Source organism: Argentina silus (assembly GCF_951799395.1).
Source record: "Argentina silus genome assembly, chromosome: 7".
NCBI classification, from domain to species: domain Eukaryota; kingdom Metazoa; phylum Chordata; class Actinopteri; order Argentiniformes; family Argentinidae; genus Argentina; species Argentina silus.
The window spans coordinates 5,372,814-5,394,741 of record NC_139661.1 but is presented as its reverse complement, the minus strand read 5'-3'; the positions used below and the strand labels follow the sequence as shown (position 1 = coordinate 5,394,741).

The following is a 21,928-nucleotide window of genomic DNA, read 5'->3' as shown; positions in this document are numbered from 1 at the left end:
TGCTCTGCTCCGGACTATTCCAGTACATTGGAGTTAAAAATAGACACACTATGCCTTACTATAATAACCTTCCTTATGGTAACCATAAAGATATCTGGGTTATGTTCCTGTATTATGCAGTACTGGAACTTATGTGTTTTGGAGTGTTTGGTATTCATTGTCATGGACACACGTGGACACACATTCAAATGTAATTATTTTGGAGTTGGGGAATAAATAAACTAAATATCTAAAGGCTTCAAATCCCAGAATGGAGTTCTGCTCAATTTGGATGATGTATCTCCATAAAGCATTTCTCTTTCGTATTACAATGCAGAAGTATCTGTTTTAGCACCACACTGATTGTGTCTTTTGTGTTAAAATATTTTCTACGACTTACTCCTCAGCAGGTGACTATGCAGATTTTCAGAACACATAAATTGTTTGTCATGCGTGCCTTATAAAGACGACCTTGACCTGGAACCCCTTTGACTTCTTGTCTGCTTTGTGCACACAACCTTTGACCAGTGCCACCCATGCCCAGAGGGTATAAAACACATGCATCCTCTGGAGGCAGAGGTAGAGGCAGAGCCAGAACCTCCAGGTAAGTCCAGCCCTCTCTTCATAGCTTTGAATATTATTCCATATAGCAGCACAGAGTGTTATTGCTAGATGTTCATTTGTGAATAGTCAATACAGAGGATGAGAAGTTGTATATTAATATTTGTCATGTCTAATTGAGTTTAACTTAGTAGAATTTCCTGTAGTTCTAATATTTTATTTTTCTTGAGGTTCTGTGGTCTGCCTTTGTATTTGCAATATATCTGACTATTGTTATCAGGGATACATACCTATACTCTGTATGACCTCATGTGGGCTAAATACGGCATAACATAAGAACGTTTCCTTATTTTCATGCAAAATATGAGTTCTCAGTCTTTTAGGACACTATATGGATACATCAGTGATGTAGTTTAAATATAAATGTCTGTAGTTTTGAAGACATTTTCTTGTATGGTACATGAAATAGCATAGTCTACCTTAGCTGAAACCCTAATGGTACTGTAGCATTTGCCTATGCACTACCAAACTCAAATGCACAATCGCCAATGTATTGCTAAATCAAACTACTGTTAGTGGGCACTCCATGTGGCATAATTCAAGGACTCACTGTGTCAATGGAATAAGCTCAGGGCCATGGAATGAGTCAGGCATCACAGACTGTAATCAACACCATTGGAAAACAAATCAATCGTTGAGCTTGATGCAACAGTGGAAATGTCTCTCTGGGAATATACAAAAAAACAACTAAAATAACAAATATGAATGATCTCTCTCTTGCATCAATACAGAATGACTATTTTGAGTTTGTTTCAGATCCCTACAGAGGTAAGCCTATGCGTGTAGGGCTCTGGTTTGTTTAACCTTTTAACCTTTTAACCTCTGGTTTGTTTAACCTTTTCTATAATATTCTTGTCTAGTTTACTCTAATCTCGTCTCGTTTATTACCAAACACACAACTGCACAAACATGGGATTTAATCTTCACTCCTTTCATGACTATCAAAACTCTACCAAGGATGCACTGTCATCATCGTAATTGCCTGTTGGATCGTTGTCTCGCGTGTTGGGCTCGAGCTGCGCGTGTCCAGGATCATCAGCTCTCTAGAGCGCTCAATTGACCGCGCGCCGCGGGAGAGGACGCACGCCCTGGAGTTCGGAAAGGGCACAGTCAATCTTTGATCCTTGGATAAGGAGAAGACCCATTCCTCACTTTTCAAAAACTAATATAATCTGTTAATCGGGATTCGGAAAGCAGAAGTCGTAAGTAGGACTTATTTTAGGAAGTACATTCAATGATTCTTGTGATTCTGGTAGCGCAACATGACGCGGCAAATTAGGCAGGTGCAATTCCCGTTATGTGACCTTATCATAACCCAGTCAAAACCAATTTAATCGGCGGCTACCTGCGATCTAAAGGTTTGAACTGGTAAATGTATTCATGTTTGTATTTCTGTGTGACTTCGCTGAAAGAACTGTAGTTTTCAAAGATTCTCCACAGTAAATGGTTTATTAGAATGGTTGTTAGAATGTTGACATGGCTCTACAACGGTGCATGATAGTCACTAACTTTTGAACAGCCTTCAACTCAATTGAAACACTATGAAAAATACAAAAAACAGATTATCCTGAATAATCAAATACATTTCCTAGGCCTAGGCGACTGTAACATAAACGCAAAATTGAGATAATTTCACAATTGCCCATTCAATGTGACACAAAGGAGAGTTAATCTAAAATGCTAATTGATTTTGCTACCCTGCAATTGATATACAGACACAGGTGGCAAATAGGCAGTTTATTCATATTAAAATGGAAACAAGAGGGATTCTTGTTTCTAAAATGAATTTACATGAGTGTTAATGGCCAAGTGCATGCTGATGGCAACAGCTGAATGCGCACTGAACACACAAAAGAATGAGCACAACATTTGCTCCCCTCTCAAATCTTGCTCCATGAAAGTATTACTGGCACTCTAATGACATTGATTTAGATTCTCCATAATATATTTACCACAAAAATTCTTGTGAAATATTGTCCTCTCACTTGGCCTCATCTAGGCAATACATTTTGTGCAAAAGATGTCTACTGTATTTGTGTGTTGTCCCGTACAGTAAATGATTGTCTTCTGACATTTATCTTCCCCTCGGTGGGAGGGACTGGGAGTATAACCCATATTTTCCAAAGGTCTGTCTCTGTGTATAGAAATGGTATGATAGTTCTAGAAGACAATATAGTGTTCTGCAGTGCAATTCTGTTCCTTGGCTCCACTGCTTAAATGCATTTGAGCATAGTATTTCCTTTCACGGCTCCAATTTGGCACATAGGGAGTAACTTCTCATGTAATATAATACTTCCGGGCTTCTGAATAATAAATGGTGAAGACCCATTGACCATTACACTCTTCCTCTGATTTGTCCCCCCTCCCTCTCTCTGAGAGACTGTGCACAGTGTTTGCTCACGTCAGCCTTTTTGCCTGAAACCTTACTCTGATGTTCTTCAAACAGACCTTTGTCAATGAACCATATGGTACTAAATGCCAGCACACACTGAGAGCATCCTACTCAGTACATACAGTACCAGAGGCTGGCTGAGATACTGTTTGACTGCTTGTTACTCATACTCTTCTTCTTTATATTTACCTGCATAGTATCTTGCTTTTATCTCTTCAGCTGTTTTCTACTGCATGTCAGTGAACAAAATGGGGAATGGTTCGATGAAATCCAAACACCTCAAGCAAGCGGACAGCACCAACATCTCCACCAACGGGGTCGGTCGAATCCACAAAGACGGCACGGGGCCAAACGGTAAAAACACAGAGTTTGGGGCCCTCAGGACCAAGGTGGAAGACCTGGAGAGGGAGAGCAAGAGGAACGACGAGTTGCTGTCCACCAAGGTAACTGTCACAGATGATTGTTTTATCGACCCTTGTCCTTGTTAATGTGGAGCCTGTATCTGTTTTTTTTTTTATGCAACCAAATTGCCCATGCAGCAATGGATCAATAAAGTTTTTGTTCTGAATCTGAATGTAAAGGACTACCAGATCAAGAGTCTCGAGGACCAGCTGACCAAGCAGACGCGGGCCCTGGCGGAGCTGAGCGAGGAGCTGCAGAACAAGTGCATCCAGCTGAACAAGGTCCAGGACGTGATGAGGAACCAGGCCGGAGCAGGGGGTCTGGCTGTGGGTCTGACCCAGCCCTCCCCAACCACACTGAAGCCTAGCAGGTTCAGCCCCAACAACTTCAGTGGTCTGATCAAGGACACGCTCAACAGGAGGAAGGGGGCCAAAGCGGGGGTGTCAGCAGAGCCCACATCCAGGACCTATGACTCCAGCGGCCTGCCCAAGTTCTCCTTCGAGAAGGTCCGGGTGCCCAAGGAAGCAAGGTGAGACATTAGATAGTCAGTCACGTTCTACACTCTTAGAAAAAAAGGTTCTAGTTAGTACTAAAAAAGGGTTTTTAATTTGTCTGTGTAGGGGAACACTTTGAAGAACCCTTTTTGGTTCCATGTTGAACCCTCACAGAGGGTTCTAAACTGAACCCAAAAGGGTTTTACATGGAACCCATAGGGTTCTCAATGGAACCTAAAAAGGTTTTTCAATGTATTTGTAAAGCTTGCATCTCCATTTGTCACATGGTAAACCTTCCAGTGAATTAGCCCCTTGTATGTGCTCTTTGGACTGTTGGACTGCGCTGGACATGGCTTGAAAACATAGTTATTCACATCCCACATATGTTGCTAATTGACTGAATACATTCGGAATACATTTCATTAATAATGATGCGCCCCCATGAATACGGTCATCTTTTTAGATAGCCCCTTATGGAGTGAATGTTCCTGGAGCCTGGCTGCTTTTGTTGGCCAACTGTTTTCAGAACACAAAGCATGCTGTGAGGCTTCCTCCACCCTTCATGCGCATGTTTAAAACATATGCCCTAATGAGTGAAGAATGCGCTCCACAACCAGGAGGAATGGTCTCAAGTGCTTAGCAATTACGCAGTCTTGTAGGACCACCGAAGCTCAGACACAAAAAGCCTTTGAAAATAATACTTAGCCTGGCAGCTCTGTGAATGACAGTATTCTAGAGAGTGTGCTCATAATAAGGCTCTTTACATGAGATTAATGTGGGTGGGTGGGTGGGATGGAATGGTCTCTGACAAAGAAGAAAGAATTGTAACTGCACAGTGTTTATGCTCCCCAAGTGCTCATTCATTTTAAACGCTAGGTTTCATGTGATACAATAGACAACATTTCAACCTGTCAGGGACGTGGTTGGGTCATGTGCTGCTGAAATATAATAACTGAAGAGCAGAAGAATGATTCAGTAAAATGAAAAATAAACAGATCTTTATCAGTGCCCAACAGAGGGCGCCTCCATAGAACTATATGTATGGCTGGAGTGAGAGGAGAGGAGAGAGATTATGTATGTATGTGTGTGTGTGTGTGTGTGTGTGTGTGTGTGTGTGTGTGCGTGCGTGCGTGCGTGCGTGCGTGCGTGCGTGCGTGCGTGCGTGCGTGCGTGCGTGCGTGCGTGCGTGCGTGCGTGTGTGTGTGTGTGTGTTTTCATGACAAGTCATGATGTAGTTGCAGGTTCTGTTGAAATAAATGAGCAAATATTACATTTGCTTTTTTCAGTCTCACAGCTGTCTCATTCAAGACTAACAGATGTTTCTCTCTTTGTCATTGACAGTGTGAAGAAGCTCCTTACAGAAGCCCTCAATAGGAACCAGTACCTGAAGAGGCTGGAGGCCCAGCAGATCAAGGACATGGTGGAGTGTATGTACGAGAGAACCTACCAGCAGGGAGAGTATGTCGTCAAGCAGGGAGAACCAGGGAACCACCTGTTTGTACTGGCAGGTAACTAAAGCCACTTACCATATATCCAGACTAGAAAAAAACGTTAAAATACACCTGAGATATAGTCTCTTGTAACAGGTGCTTTGGAGGAAACAAACTTACAGTAGAAGAATTAGGGATTCCCACATGGATGTCTCCATTTAGCTGACGCTTTTATCCAAAGCAACTTCCAGTACAGGAAGTGCTTACATTTGTTTTATATATGGTCCAAGCAGGAATTGAACCCACAACCTATAGCATTGCCTATACCTCTACCAACTGAGCCACAGAGGACCAGTATGTATTAAATGTTTATTTGCAAGCAGAGAGTGTGTTCGGGAGTCCCGAACCTTTCTACTCTAAGGCATGTATACATGACGTCAGTAGTGACAAGGCCACAGAGGTCTTATTGATGACTTAGATCCTAAAGGGCCCTTAATAAACTATGATCTTGCTCTTAACCAATTATCATCCGAAAGTCACTCATTTGTGACTATCGTGGCCATAAGGGCCTTTGTCACAGTTTTAGTTTTTTAAAGGGGTCATCTGTTGATGGCTATCATGTCATCAACTTCCAAATGCACTCATGACGATGATGTAACCTCTGCATGCACCATGTACCCAGGACTATGTTTTGACATTTCATTACTCATTAGATCTCACTAAATTTAGCCGAGAGCATTTGTACCATGATGTGTGTGCACCAATGCCCTGACTTTGGGTCTGATAAAGCTATTGATTGTCCTTGTTTTTATATTTACAGATGGGAAACTGGATGTGTTTCAACAGAGCAAACTGCTCACATCAATAGCCGTGTGGACCACTTTTGGTGAATTAGCAATATTATATAACTGCACCAGGACAGCATCTGTAAGAGGTAAGATATGTGTAGAGCAATACCTTTACTTTACAGCTACATGTAAATACAGTGATCAAATCAAATGTTTTGAAAGCACTGTAGTGTTTTTGTCATTTATTAATTTGATTTGGCTTATTTTAAGTCATTTGTCTTGAAAAAGAACAATTGCAGCTGCAAAACAATTAAAAAGTGTTGTTTAGCATTTCCCTAAGTTCTGTCAGCATAGCAAGCATCGCTTTGTTTTTATTGCAAACCTTTAACAAAGCTGCCCATAAACATCCCTGATGTGTTAAAAGTATGTGATATTTTACTCGTCATTCAGGAGCTTCTGGAATGTTCTGCAGCCATCATGTTCTAGAACCATCTTCTGTAACCCATTTACACAAACAAGAGTGGGCTGACCACAAAAGTAACCACACACCATTACGTAGTAATGATAAAATGATCCTCATTTTGTCTTGTGATGTTAACATGCCTTTCGGGCACGACAGTAACTGCATTTCGGAGAAAGAAAAAACCTGTAACACCATGTACTCTTCCCTCCAAGCCCTGTGTGTCCTCTCACTTTCTGTTGACCCCAATCATTGGTGTCCTCATGCGTCTCAAGGCAAAGGAATTGTCTGATGTTGGGAGGGATGGAGTCAGATAGGTCATTAGATAGAAGCAAACAAGCTTAAGCTCCTATGTGGACATGTTGACAAAGGTCTTACATCAGATTCCAGCCTGGTGTCTTGGTTGGCTTGGTGGTCGCCTCCTTGGCATTTGGAGGTGTATGCCGTGCATGTGTACATTCTTTGTCTCAGGGTCTCTGAAGGACATTTTTGTATATTTTGTATATATAACCAAATAATTGGCATGTGGCCTTGGGAGGTTAGCCTCAGTATTCCATGAAATGGACCCTTGATAACTTGGCAGTTGCTGTATACTCATTTCATAACTCTATTGATTCAGCGAGATAAAGACATGAAATGGATTAAATACAAATATTATTGGGAGCTCTCCACACATCAACAGTCCATAACAAAGCTACACAATCCCTTCTTCCAGGCCTCTATTGAATCCAGCTGTCCCCTTCGCTGCTGCCTGCTCTGTTTACCTGTAGGGGACGCAGGTTAAACAGGCTTCATTTTAAAGAGGTGAAGGTCAAACCCTAGAGGGCCTGCTGGCAATTGGCACTTCCTGATGTCTGATAGGCCTGTTGTTATGATTCCAGCGGTCAGCAAGGTGAGGACATGGGCCCTGGACCGGGAGGTGTTTCAGAACATCATGAGGATGACCGCAGAGACCCGGCACGAGCAGTACCGCTACTTCCTCAGAAGGTCAGCCTAACACAACAACACAACAACCCTCCCCCCTCCCGCCCCCACTGTGTCCAATTGTGGTTAGATAATTCTACTCAACTACATCATTGACAGTATCTGCTGGTTTTAGATGCCGAAAGCTTCAAAGGGATCTTTCCATCTTGTAAGAGCAGACAAATAATTGAGTGTTTGTTATGAACAAAATGGAAATGCTGCTTTGAATTAACCATTGATTTAATCAAGTTTGTTTAAATTGAAGTGATAAGCTCAATGCAGTAGTCTTGAAAGGGCTGTAGCCATAACTACCTAGATAAGATATGTAGACCTTGTATTCATCAAAAGGCATGTTTATAACAAGCATGTTATCAAAACAGGATGGAATGGTTAACTGAAATCACAGACATCACATGTTAGAATGGATCAATAGACGCATTTAACATCACTGAAGAAAACAAGGTTCCCAGTCAGCAGGCAATTGTGGGCCAGATAATTACTCTGCTGACAGCATTATCTCTTCTCTGATATTGTTTGTTTCAAAAACATTGAGAATGTTGCAGTTTAATGAGAAGCATTTGCAGTATTATAATATACAAATTAACAAAAACATTTGATTGGTCATTTTTGATCATTGATTTTCTATTTTGTCTTTTTCTTGTTAGTGTTTCACTGTTGGCCAACCTACCAGAGGACAAACTGAGCAAAATAGTGGACTGCCTTGAAGTGGTAAGTTAAACCGTCAACATTTAATCTACTACTGTATGAATGTTTCACTAGAAGTCCAAGACTAGTAGGACACACTTCAAGGCATAATCAATCATACTCTGGTTTAAGAATTAGCTTGCTTGACACTGATCAAATACCATAACTAAACTATCTCACATACAGTAGCATCTTTTTATTCATCACTTTACATCCTATGAATGACAGACACATGCATCACTACAGGCCCTATGAGTTGGCAGTTCATTTGAGTAGACAGGTAAAGTTCACTCAGTGGACAGATGTTATGAATATTAATTGAATGAATACCCTCCAGTAGATGAGTGAATACAGTTTACCATGGCAGTACTGTCTTCACCACTGCCTGACCTGTTTCAGAATCGGTAGGAGCCCCAGCATTGCGGATACATGCTGTCAAAATATCATTACCGTCGGCCATATGCTATTACTGAGTGTCAGCATTTCTTTTTTTTGCCACCAGTCTGCAAGCCCTCACAAATTACTTGTCTTGATGAACAGCTCTGATATTATTCCTGTCATTGCAAGGCCCGGTATATTGTTACTGTAATTATTTGACCAAGGCCCCAGGAAGCGTTTATTCAAATAGGGAACGAGTGATTTGTTAAAGATGTGCGTGTGACAGGAGGGATGTATGCATGCCACTGAGTGATTTATTCAGCTTCTCTTCCAGTGAGCATTGTATTTCGTGAGGGGGGGGGGGGGGGGGGGGGGAACGAAGTGTGGTTCTTGTCAGCTTCAGGTCAAATAGCCCCATCTCAGCGTCCTTTTACATGAAAACTTCAAGGACATTCCTCTCAATTGTCGATCCCCCGGGTCCTGAACGGCAGAATTCCGTTATTCAATCATTTCTGATGGAGTTGATTATATTGCGTCTCGGGGGGATGGGGGAAAGGGGGGGACGGGGGAGAGTGTAACCCAATAGTGGCACAGATGTTTCTCTAGAATCAGGCAGATAATATTGAGCCCCCTGTCATTAAACAGTGGGGGAATGGAATTTTGGTGTGTGTGCGAGTCTTTGCAGTGTTGTTGAGGAGTTCCCAGTCCCAGTACCAGGGGAGTATAGAGAGGGTACTTGCAGGGTACATGCAAATGGGAGCCCTTTTTAACAGAGCCAGGTGAGAGGGGTTGACAAGAACTTTGTTTGTCATGTTGATGGGAGCCTTATTGATAGATATGGTACCTAATTGTTTGAGACAAAGTCTGAGCAGATGGAATCACACCGCGCCCCAACTATTTGGTGTGCTGAACTTTATTTTGCATCCATACAGTGCAAATGTACAGTGAGTTTTTGTTGTACTGCAGTCAGTTCCCATATCTCCATTGAGAGGATTTACATTTGACTCAAATCCAGGGCAATGCCTCAAGCTGGTCAAAGCAAACGACGTCAAAGGGTCTTTGTCTACAAGCAAAATGAAGGGGTGTTGTTTTTGCTCTTTTTTAACCTTTAAGAGACTTCTTGAGAATAAACCTGGGTTTATACAAGTCTTGTCCTCAATCCCTCATGTTTCAGGGGTTTTTGACCATAAACACACGGGATGTTTCCACAAGACAGTTATACATTGTGACTACACATCCTTCAGTCAAACGGACCATGGCAGACACTTTTCCAGAAGGTTCCGGAGTCGGACACAGAGTTATCTCAGAGTTGAGTTAATGCTCCTTGCTTTATGGCTGTGTTTTGTTTAGCCAGTAAAAACGTCAGGATTAAAGTGGTAGGTGCTCTCTGTTTTAGCTGGTGAGTAATGGCTTGATGGTGATGGCAGTGGTCATTTTACATAGTTAGCTAAAGGAAAAGAGGGTTGTGGAAAGTTTGTGAAGGACGATGTTGAATGACTGGGTGAGAGTAAGTACTACTACTTTCACTTCGTCTGCCCATTTTTGGAACTTGGTGTTCACCAGGTCTGTTTTCTTTACCATTTTGGCCACTTTGCCTCAGATGACGTTGTTTACAGAAACTGAAATGGATGACAGTTGTTTTAATGTGCTACCAGTGTTGTGAGGGGGTGTTTTCACTGTCAGTGGTTGGTTTAGTGGTTGTCATTATGACCGACTGAAAGTTGAAGTGGCTGGGTTGTAAGTCACTGTCAACTAGTACTCCAATTGTCTATAATGACATACTTTTGGGGCCATTGACACAAACTGTTGCAAACAAGCTAAAATTCTCATACTGGCATTACAGACATCATGTATGAATAGGGCATTTTTACAGACATATTGGTTTTGAGTATCGATACAGCCTTTTGAGTGCAAGGTCTAACTCCCTCAAAGTGAAAGTCTATCTTCTCAAAGTATCCGGTAGTGTGTTGTGTTTACTGAATGAGCTTGGAGAGAAGAGATGAATGAAACTGACCACTGATGAGTCTCTGGATGAGGCCGCTCCCCTCCTTTCTCCACTGTGTCCTGTGGGACCTGAGCTCCGGGAACCAGACTTCAGCGGGTCGATGGCTCAATCAATGTCATGCCTCAATTACACACTGGCCTTTTCCTCTCCCATCAGGAATACTATGACAAAGGAGAATATGTCATCAGGGAGGGAGAGGAGGGAAGCACATTCTACATCATCGCAAAGGGAAAGGTAACATGTCCTTTTGTGCCTGCTTGCCACACCATAGGCAAACATATACCAACTTTGCTGTGCAAAGTGTGTGTTTAGAAACGTGCACACACACGCACACATGCACGTACGCATGCCAGCATGCGCACATACACATACACACACACGCACACACACACGCACGCACACACACACACACACACACACACACACACACACACACACACACACACACACACACACACACACGCACACACACACACACGCACACACACACACACACACACAGTCCTTTACTTCCTGGAACACTCTGTCTATGTCTGAGCGACCAGCCCAAGGGTGTGTATGTGTCGGGGTGTGGATATGACTCACCCTCCGTCTCTCCACGGGGCCTGTCTGTCTGTCAGATAAAGTCAGTCACCCGACACCGGAGATGTCGAGAGCGAGAGAGCTGTCCACTGGGGACTCTCAGCAGCCATTAGAAGCCAATGAGAGGCAGTGGCAGAGCCTTTCGCGTTAAGCTAACGAGAAGGAGACAGATGTTGTTTCTGAGACGGAGCCGCTAATGCAGGAAACGGCGCCTCTCGGCCCCCCATGTCACCCACACACCAGCCCCTGTGTCGTCGCCCCCTCCTCCCGCCCCCCCCCCCCTCCCCCCCCCCCCCCCAGCACTGTACCCTATTAGCACTCCCCACCATGAAACTGGCTGTCAGGTCAGGGAGGTCAAATAGGGCATTTAGCTAAAACAAACCCACTTGTTATTGCATGGAGGGCTGACCTCATCGTGATGGCTTTTTATGGGAGGCTGGACTCCCCAGGTGAAGGTTATCCCTAACAGAGCCAAAGACTTCCCATTGAAAGGGAGCGGTCGAAAATATACATGATCATTACTACTGAGTGAAGCAGAACCCCCAAAAAATCGGCAGAAATGTGGATATTTGTCATTTGTTCCTTTTGCTTGTGTGTTATGTTTATTTGCCTTTTGCCAATTTGGTCTAACTTCATGACTGTCTCTGCTGTTCAGATTAAGGTGACCCAGAGCACAGAGGAGCACAATGAGCCCCAGACCATTAACACTCTGCAGAAAGGGGATTACTTTGGAGAAAAGGCTCTCATAAGGTAACTATAAACATCTCTCAATCACTATCTAATACACGTACGACAGAGATCACTTTAACACATCTTCCTCATTGGTAACCCTACGTGTATATGGAGGTTGACTGATATGCATGCATACTAGGTGTCATCGATTGCACCAGTGTGGTCTGGCAGTGTGTATGATGTGTCCTCCTCTTCCTCCTCCTCGTCCTCCTCCTCGTCCTCCCCTCGGCAGCGATGATGTCAGGTCAGCCAATATAGTCGCCGATGAGAACGGAGTGGAATGCCTTGTTATCGACCGGGAGTAAGTATCCAGAGGGAAGTGGTGTGTCTAGAAACCAGGGGAACTGGACAATCAGTGCCATTATTGTTCATATACAGTATATTCATATTTTCATACAGATCATATATTCCTCTATTTAAAAAACATAAAATCCAATATATTTTCATGGAGTGTAAGGCAAGGCCAACACTGTGTTCTACCGCTAGATTTAACAGACTCTTGTGAAGCCTATCTATGGCTCTCTGGGGTCCATAACCTACCCATCTCAAACTATAAGATGGTGTATACTACTGTCTACTGCTAGGCCATGTGGGAAATGAAAACGCATTACAAGGATCAATGATGTTTCAACATCAGTCCACTTGAGAGGTTAACTCCCCTTTGATTAACTGACTGAATTTCAATTTGAAATTGATACATTGGTGTTTTCAGTCTGTCAGTTGAATATAAATTCCTACCACCACTGGAATTTAGATAGAATTCACCTTCACGTTCTGATACAGTGAGAAAACAAGAAATGTTAGTATACACAGAAGTATGATTTGTTATCAAGGCACACGCCATATTCATGATGCATGCTGGACTAACATTGATTTTTCCAATTTCCAAAGGTTAGGATATTTGAGCTCTGACCTGTTGCTATGTATTTGATTTATTTCAGGACATTTGACCAGACAGTGGGGACCTTCAATGAGCTTCAGAAGTATCTTCAAGGCTATGTAGCGACCCTGGACCGTGATGACAAGAAAAGGCATGCTAAGTAAGTCTAGTGATGCAATGCATCATCAACAACATTCAGAACCATGTGGGTGTGGGTTCAGTATTGGTACTAAGACTTTGACTTTACTGACTACTACACTACAGGGCTGAACCGAACCATACTGTGCTAGCGCAGATATTTTAATTTCACATGGTCCTTTCCAGCACTGTTTCAGCAACTATGGTGGAGGCTAAACCAGGCCAGCCCAGTACAGCTCAGCTTGGCTCTGTTGTGTGAATTAGGGTCTGGTCATGCATTGTGCAATATTTAGTAAAAAAAATAGCTGTGTCCGGTAACTATTTTAGCGTTTTACCCAGTATTTTCTTTTCAAGTCAAAACCTGCTTAATACTGGGCCGTGAAATAAAGGGTGAACTTACCTTGTGTCCTATAATGCTAGCTATGTTAAGTAGACTTATTGTACGTATGGCATATTTAGCCCTTTCTCTCATTTCAAAGAGAGAATGTTGAATGGTTGTTTTGTAAACAGCAAGAGGGGCTGTTGATGCCGGCCGGTGTTTTGCGGTGCCTCAGGCCAGGGTCTGCAGCCGACGTGGGGCTTTTGAACTACGATAGGCCTTTGTGACTCAACAGGTTAACCTTCCAGAGACCAAAACACCACAGTTTACTCAACATCAAACTGCCCTTAAATGAGGTCAACCGCAGATCTCTGCCCCCCTATAACTCATGTGGGACTCCTGGTGAGGGGTTTGACTATACAGTCATGAGAAAAAATTAGGACACCCTATGAAAACCTTTGTCTTCTTCAACATATTCAAACATATGGACATTTGATATTCATTTGAACAATATTGAAAAATTGAGGTAATATAACTAAACAAATACAACTGAAACAAATTATTTAAAAAATTATTGGTAAAATGTAATTAATAGAAATGCAATCTTCTTGTGAGGAAAAAGTTAGGACACCCCTACATTTAGTTCCACTTAAAATGCCTAAAATTATAATAAAGAGCACCACATCAGGTGCAAATGATTAGAACATCGTTACAGAGGATTTTGGAGGAGCCTGTCCTATTTAAACCTCAGATATTTAGTTTGGTTTGCTCTTGATTGTTGAAGTGAGTTGCATCACCATGGCGAGATCAAAAGAGCTCTCTGAGGCCTTCAGAAGAAAAATTGTAGATGCATATGAGTCTGGGAAGGGATATAAAAAGATCTCCAAACTATTCGAAATTGGCCATTCCACTGTCCGGAAAATAATTTACAAGTGGAGAACATTTGAAACCACCACCAACATGGCCAGGTCAGGCCGCCCAAGCAAGTTCAGCCTAAGAGCTGACCGAAAGATGCTTAAAGAAGTCTCCAACAATCCCAGAATGTCATCACGAGACCTACAGGTATCTCTTGCCACAATTGATGTCAAAGTACATGCATCCACCATAAGAAAGAGACTGAACAAGTTTGCATTACGTGGGAGGTGTGCAAGGAGGAAACCCCTGCTGTCAAAAAAAAACATCAGGGCAAGACTAAAGTTTGCCAGAGAACACCTAGAGAAAGACCAGAACTTCTGGAACAATGTGCTTTGGACAGATGAATCCAAAGTTGAACTATTTGGGCACAGTAAGAGTAGACATGTTTGGCGCAAAACCAAGACAGCATTTGAGAACAAGAACCTCATACCAACTGTGAAGCATGGGGGTGGAAATGTCATGGTTTGGGGCTGCTTTTCTGCAGCAGGGCCTGGTCAGCTCACCATCATAGAATCCACTATGAATTTTGTATTGTATCAGAGGGTGCTTGAGGAAAATGTGAGACCATCTGTTCGAAAGTTGAAGCTGAAGCAGATGTGGACCATGCAACATGACAATGACCCAAAACATTCCAGTAAATCTACCAAGGAATGACTCAAGAAAAATAAATTGAGAGTTCTGGAATGGTCAAGTCAAAGCCCGGATCTTAATCTTATTGAGATGCTGTGGATTGATTTGAAACTGGCTGTGCATGCAAGACACCCCTCGAACATCACACAGCTGAAAGAATTCTGCAAGGAGGAGTGGGAAAAACTTTCTCCCAATTGATGTCAGAGACCTGTAGACAGTTATAAGAAACGTCTAATTGAGGTTATTTCAGCCAAGGGGGGCAATACTAGCTATTAGGGCATAGGGTGTCCTAACTTTTTCCTCAGTAGGAATTGGCATTATTGTTAATTTTTCGTTAAATAAATGATTACAAAGTTACATTTTCATAGTTTTTTGTTCAATTACATCCCCTTTATCTATAGACATTGTTAGAAAGAAGATAACATATTGATATGTCCATATTTTTAAGAGAATAACTTAATATTTTGGGGGGTGTCCTAACTTTTTCTCATGACTGTAGCTCTCATTTGGATGAGGTCAAGCTGATAGTAATCAAGCTTATGGCTTATCTCTGAGGTTGCATGAGGAACAGAGAAAGGTGAGCAGCTTAGTAGGTCAAACACTAGTGTCTTAGTTGGTCAGTGTGGAGACTGAATATTGCAAAAGCCAGGGAAGACAAAACAGGTCCATGTTAATTTCCCATGGTCAACAGTGAATAATTGAGAATCAGTGCTCACAATGCTCCCATGTTAGGTATTGTGTGTGGATGGTTTCATGGGAAAATTAGTCATTGATCAGGGGGATTTGGTATGATGCATTGAAACATGCACACACACACACACACACACACACACACACACACACACACACACACACACACACACGTTTGCTCACACACACTCCCTCTCTCCCCAGAAGGTCAGTGTGTGGGCACCACCACAGCCCACCCCTGTCCCCAGATCTGATCCAGCTGAAAGAGAAGGTGTCTGCCTTCCCTCCTTCTATGCCCCTGGACAGTCTGGAGGTCATCACCACACTGGGAGTGGGAGGTTTCGGCAGAGTTGAACTGGTGAGACCTATACAGTACACTGTATACCAATACTTTTAGGTACACTCTTAGAAAAAAGTACCTACCTACTGTAGAAGACACCATTTATTTTGGAGTGTGTGTGTGTGTGTGTGTGTATGTGTATGTGTGTGTGTGTGTGTGTATGTGTATGTGTATGTGTATGTGTATGTGTATGTGTATGTGTGTGTTTGCTTCAATGCTTTATTTCTAGACTACAGCAATATATATATATATATTATATGTATTAAATATAAAATATAAATATTTCTGCAGGTGAAGGTGAAGAACGAGGATATGACTTTCGCCATGAAGATCATCAAGAAGAAGCACATCGTGGACAACAGGCAGGAGGAGCACATCCACTCTGAGAGGAAGATCCTGACCGAGGCCTCCTCACCCTTCATCGTCAAGTCAGTCCATCAGCCAATGACAGCTCTCTTGTTTTCTAATCCAATCACAAGCTATCTGCTCCATCTCCCCTTTCCTCAGGAACAAGCAGTCTTGAAGCTACAGAGATAGTTTCTGTTTCTCTAGTTAGCCTTTACTTACAGTCTATTATCCTGGTATTTACTATACAATGACATGGTAAAAATTATAATTACATAGTAGTTACCTTGCAATTACACTAGTAAATATCTAGTAAATATCGGGTGAACACCAGTTGAAACAGGGCTAAGGCAAGATAAAGTGATCCGTTTTCTTCCTAGAAACAATGTGGCAATGGAAAGAATATGAGGAAGGAGTTCCTCTCAAATTCACTTATAGATTGCAGATATCAAAACTCGCTCACACTGTTCTCATTCCAAACAAATGGTGTCATATGAGAGAGGATATTTTACCTTATCCTTGCAGTAGCTATCAGTAGCTTTTTAATATGGCCCCACTCCCCACCTGTAGCCCCAAGCAGATTATGAATCCCCTGCTCAGTGGGATAGAAGCTGTCCCCCACCAGAATTCAGTTACTGCAGTATGAATCAAAGGAATATTATACACAGAGCCTCCTCATCCCTTATTTTCATTCTCCATGATTGAATTCCAATCCGCTCACTGGAATGGGCTTGAATATTAAAACAATTTGTCACTGTCTGGACTGCCCTTTCCTAGTCCAGACCCTTTATTTTTTTACTGTGTGTGTTTTTAGGGGTGTGTGTGGTATTGGTATTTGGTGGTATCTTGTATTGTGTGACCTTCATAGGACTATCTTTTGACTACCTACCTTCTTAAATAAATGATATTGACCCTCAATGACGTCATAGGGTTAGGCTTAGGGTAATTGCCTTTCCTGTTATCTTTTTGACTGCAGAAGGTAGAAAATCACTGTTTTTACATACATGTAGACACCAGTGTTGGAGGTAATGAACATGAGCTCTAAAAAAATGACTTTTGCACTTTATTGTTGGACTAAACAGCATCACTCTCTGTCCTCCCCCCCCCCCCCCCCCCCCTCTCTCTCTCCAGACTATACCGTACATTCCGGGATAACAAGTATGTGTACATGCTGCTGGAGGCGTGTCTGGGTGGGGAGATCTGGAGTCTGCTCAGAGACAGGTGGGTTCGAGACTGGGCCACAGGGTCATAGGGTCAAGTCAGTTGCACAAAACACTTAAAGGAGATGATCTTTATTTTGGCCGACAGATATTTTCTTTTGTAGTGAAGAATCATGTGCTGAAAGTACTCTTTTTTTTTTTTTTTTAACCCTCCACTGAAAGTCTAAAACCCGAGGTAACCTCCCCATGATATCCGTTGCAACTGACACACAGAGGGACCTTTCATTATGCCACCTAACTTATCTTAGAGTCAGGTAATTTCATAGCATCCTGTAATACATAAAGATGTGGAAAACCGCTCTGACCTCTATTAAGAAGGGGATCTTCCTACTCTGTCAATAAATCACTGAGTCATGAAACCTAATAGAGGCTCATTACCCTCCACTTCAAAGATCAAAGCCTCTTATGATTGTCAGAGTACACAACCCGATTCTAGGGTTCAGAGACCTCATCAATATCAGTGACTTGGAGTCGCTGACAGTAATTGTAGTGAGAATCTCCCGAGCCAGGTCATGCAGACACACACACCCAAGCGCTCTCTCTTATTTGTTTTGGCAGGGGGAGTTTTGATGAGCCCACTGCCAAGTTCTGTGTGGGCTGCGTGACCGAAGCCTTTGACTACCTCCACCACAATGGAGTCATCTACAGGGACCTGAAGCCAGAGAATCTCATGCTGGATGCAGACGGATACATTAAACTGGTAAGATATAGAATTAGGAAAAACTTTGATTACAGTCGTTGTTTTTCCCTCCTCATAGTCCTCACATCATAGTCACATTTTTATATATATATTTTTTATCATTGTACAAAAAATGTATCAGATCAGAAAAATTGATTGCCAAGCAAACAATGGTTGCCAGGAATTTACTTTGGTGTATTGTTAAAGACAGTACACACAATACTATCCCATAGTCACTATTATTATATAATAATATGCATATGAAACCCTAGTGCAAGACATAAAGGGCTATATTTTAACAGCGTAAAAAAACAGTCTTCGCGAAAAACGTGGGCGCTGGCAAGGGGCGCTTGCGGTAGTGCTATAAGTGCAGGTGAGACTGCGCTTCAGCGCTGTGGAGTTTTCACCAGTTACCACCGGCACAAATTGCCAATAGACCTGATTTTGAAAATAGAGCCCAAAGTGCACGGGTGCTAGTGCAAGTGCACGATGAAGAGCCACCTAAGCTCTTGGATTGTTCCACCAGGTGGACTTTGGCTTTGCCAAGAAGATCCGGTGTGGCCAGAGGACGTGGACCTTCTGTGGGACGCCAGAGTACGTGGCTCCTGAGATTATTCTCAGCAGAGGCCATAACTTCAGCGTAGACTTCTGGTCCCTGGGCATCCTGGTCTTTGAGCTCCTCACAGGCAGGTCAGGACCAAAAGTCATCTATTTGTTTGCGTGGTGTTTTATTTCTCATGGTTTAGGAGACAGCACTCTACTGTAGCACACAACCATGACAGAATCATCATTACTTGGTTTTAGTGCCTCAGATCAAATCAGAGAGTTGATTATCAGTGGGGCATACAAGACAGGCTTCATCAAAAAATGATGATGATATTTTGAAAATAAAGTAGCTGTCTCCATCCCACAGTCCTCCATTTTCAGGCAGTGACCACATGATGACATACACCTTCATCCTGAAAGGCATCGAGAAGATGGACTTCCCCAAGAAGGTGACCAAGAGACCGGAGGACCTCATACGCAGGCTATGCAGGTAGAACATATTCTATACAAACACGTGGCACAGTCAAAATGGACACACACTCTTTCGAGCAGCAACGAGAGTCATCGATCCACCTCAGTTCAACATTATATCTCTGTGATTGTGTCTTCCTAACAGACGAAATCCCTCAGAGCGACTGGGCAACCTAAAAAATGGAATTACAGATATTAAGAAGCACAGGTCAGTAAAAAGGAACATTGGATGATTGTGTTGCACTCGTCTTAGAACCAATAAACAATTGACCCAGATGATGTCATCCTCTCTCTGTCTCTGTCTTTCTATCCCCTGAGAGGCCATTCAGACCGCTGTGTCCTGTGGCAAACTCCATCATGGCCACATTAGCCATCTCTTATATTGAATCACTCTAGAGAGCTCAACAGATGGGTTGATAATTGTCGTGACCTCAAAGTGCCCTTTTTACCGTCTGCCACGGTTGTACCATGTACCCCCCAAGGGCAAAGAGTTCAAGTTTACCTGCCCAAGTTCAAAAGGGTTCTCTGACTTTTGGGTCAATTCAATTTAGCTACTAGGAAGGGGTGAAATGGAATTATTGTATAGTGAGGCTCATTCATAGGTATGGAATGGAAGTGGTGTATGATCGCCTATTTTTTGTCGCAATGTATGAAAAATGTAATAATACGTAACTTTAAGAAACAGTTAAGAAACTGAAGAAAGCAGGGATAAATGAACAATAATAAATAAATAATATATTCTACTTTTTGTATTGTATCCACAGGTGGTTTAATGGTTTCAACTGGGACGGACTGAAAGGCAGGACTTTAGCGTCACCTCTGAAAAGAGAGGTAAGTTATCATTCAACTAATGGTAGAAAAATCGGATACAACAGTTCTTGATATAACTGTCACTGTGGCGGTGTATCCAATGTTCAAGAGAATGTGTTCTCAATAACCTACCTGGATAGATAAAGGTATGGTAATCATATATACATCTCCTTTTCTCCCTTGTTCTTCTTCTTCATTATAGCTGACGGGCCCCACAGACCACAGCTACTTTGACACTTACCCACCAGATGAGGACACTCCCCCAGATGAGATGTCTGGTTGGGATATGGACTTCTGAGAGCTCCTTCTCTCTTCCCCACCACCCTCTGCTCACTCCAACAGCAAAGCTTACACTATTACCCCCCTACCCCCTCCGCCTTCCACAAACACACACATGGGATGAAGGATTTTAGTATTTAGCTCTGACACATTCTCCCCCCCCCCCCCCCGCCCCTTCCACCCACTCTCTGCTATCCCAGCACACAACGTATGAGTCACTAGTGCTCTTAAGGCTAGCATTCCAATGTGCTAGCAGTGTCAACTTCATGAGATGCTCCTCCCTGCCTGAGTTATAGAGTGTGAGCATCTCAGAGCAGGGTGCCAAACCAGAGGTAATATTTACCTTTTGACCCAGAGTCAACTTTGTGGTTGTAGGGAGAAGACAAGTTCCTCTGCGCGGCCTGAGGTGTTGACGATGTATGGGATTTTAGCACCCTGGCCTATGTTAACCGCCTGCAGGCGATGAAGGACTGGTGAGGTTTGAACAGGCTACCTCAAGAGATGCATCCAAGTGCATTTTCTGTAGCTTACCGAGGACTGTACATATACTGTATTTCTTAAAGTTGGTGGTTTACAGAAATTGTACATGTGCAGAGGCACCTTAAAAACCTGGTGGACAGGACGTAGATTTAGGATACTGAAGTGTTTTTTGGGATACAGTTTTGTTTACAAACATCAAGGCTTCCCAAAAACTTTGTAGCACTAAGGTCATCTTTCTTGAGTACATACCCTAAAATGGGCCTATTCAGATGATCGTAGTGCTGCAAAGCTTTTGGGAAACTCAACCCTGGTTGTGTTCATGCACGACCTTCTGATTTGGAATCTGAAGTGTTTTGAATTTAAACACGAAACAAATCTGTACATACATTTTTTTTGTGAAGATTGAGAGCCAAAAATGATGGTGTGGCATAATGTGACGACTGTGTCTGATATGTAGTTGTGTGATGTACAGAACTACTTGTTATTATGTATCTGCAACTGCTTTTAAAAAGTATTATTCTGAAAACAATATTACTGTATATAATTGTAAATGTATGCACAGGTGGACATTTGGACATTTGAAGAATTGACAATTAGGAATAGGTGTTTACCTTCATGGACAGAAATACGTGAGCTTACAATGTTCTTATTATCATTCAGTGACATTGTTGAACTGAGGAAATAACATTTTGATCTGTATTTTGGGTAAAATTGCAGAGATGTTGAAGGAAATAAATAAAATATGTATTTTGCTTTGAATTTGGCTGCATCAGCTAGTGTTGTTCATTAAAATAAACTGGACTACATGTACAGTAGGAGAGACAGACATCCAACTCAGATAAAATACTGTAGCTGTGCTTACTTCCAAAGTCTACTTTGTACTTAAAGAGATGCTACAGGTTTTTTTTAAAAATATTTTCAGCCATTTGTTCTAAAATGAGCCAAAAGCCAAAAACATGTACCCAAAATAGAAACAAATGTGTAAAGAAATTACCTCACATGGACAGAGAGGGGCACACCTCCCCATTACCATGCTGCAAAAGTTTGTTGGCCTTAAACTACCCTGTCAGCAGAGTAATGATGGTCCAGATCTGGCCCACATCTGATTTCTACCGGCATCTGGATGTGGCCCAGGTACAACTGTTTCTGGCTACCATTCCTGAGCCTTATCTGTGGCCCAAGTCCCAACCACACTCAGGCCAAAAATGGCTCAGTAGCTACAGGAACAAATCAGGGCCACATTCCTCATACCAGA

At 42.4% G+C, this 21,928-nt stretch overlaps 2 protein-coding genes across 2 annotated transcripts; both read left to right on the top strand.

Moving 5' to 3' along the window:
* Positions 1 to 537: 537 nt before the first annotated feature.
* On the top strand, positions 538 to 15,900 carry LOC310806976 (cGMP-dependent protein kinase 2-like; the record flags this gene model as incomplete). The annotated part of the gene is made up of 13 exons (XM_083673256.1): positions 538 to 583; positions 3,212 to 3,435; positions 3,574 to 3,923; positions 5,230 to 5,396; positions 6,139 to 6,252; positions 7,448 to 7,553; positions 8,195 to 8,255; positions 10,774 to 10,851; positions 11,855 to 11,949; positions 12,164 to 12,232; positions 12,873 to 12,971; positions 13,564 to 13,670; positions 15,752 to 15,900. 13 exons carry the CDS (start codon positions 538 to 540, stop codon positions 15,898 to 15,900), a joined length of 1,665 nt encoding a protein of 554 aa, XP_083529382.1.
* Positions 15,763 to 20,212, top strand: LOC310806817 (cGMP-dependent protein kinase 2-like; the record flags this gene model as incomplete). Its single annotated transcript, XM_083673080.1, has 9 exons — positions 15,763 to 15,774; positions 16,135 to 16,271; positions 17,320 to 17,409; positions 17,967 to 18,108; positions 18,614 to 18,777; positions 19,001 to 19,123; positions 19,250 to 19,312; positions 19,869 to 19,935; positions 20,117 to 20,212. Exons 2-9 carry the CDS (start codon positions 16,156 to 16,158, stop codon positions 20,210 to 20,212), a joined length of 861 nt encoding a protein of 286 aa, XP_083529206.1. The 5' UTR covers positions 15,763 to 15,774; positions 16,135 to 16,155.
* Positions 20,213 to 21,928: the final 1,716 nt, after the last annotated feature.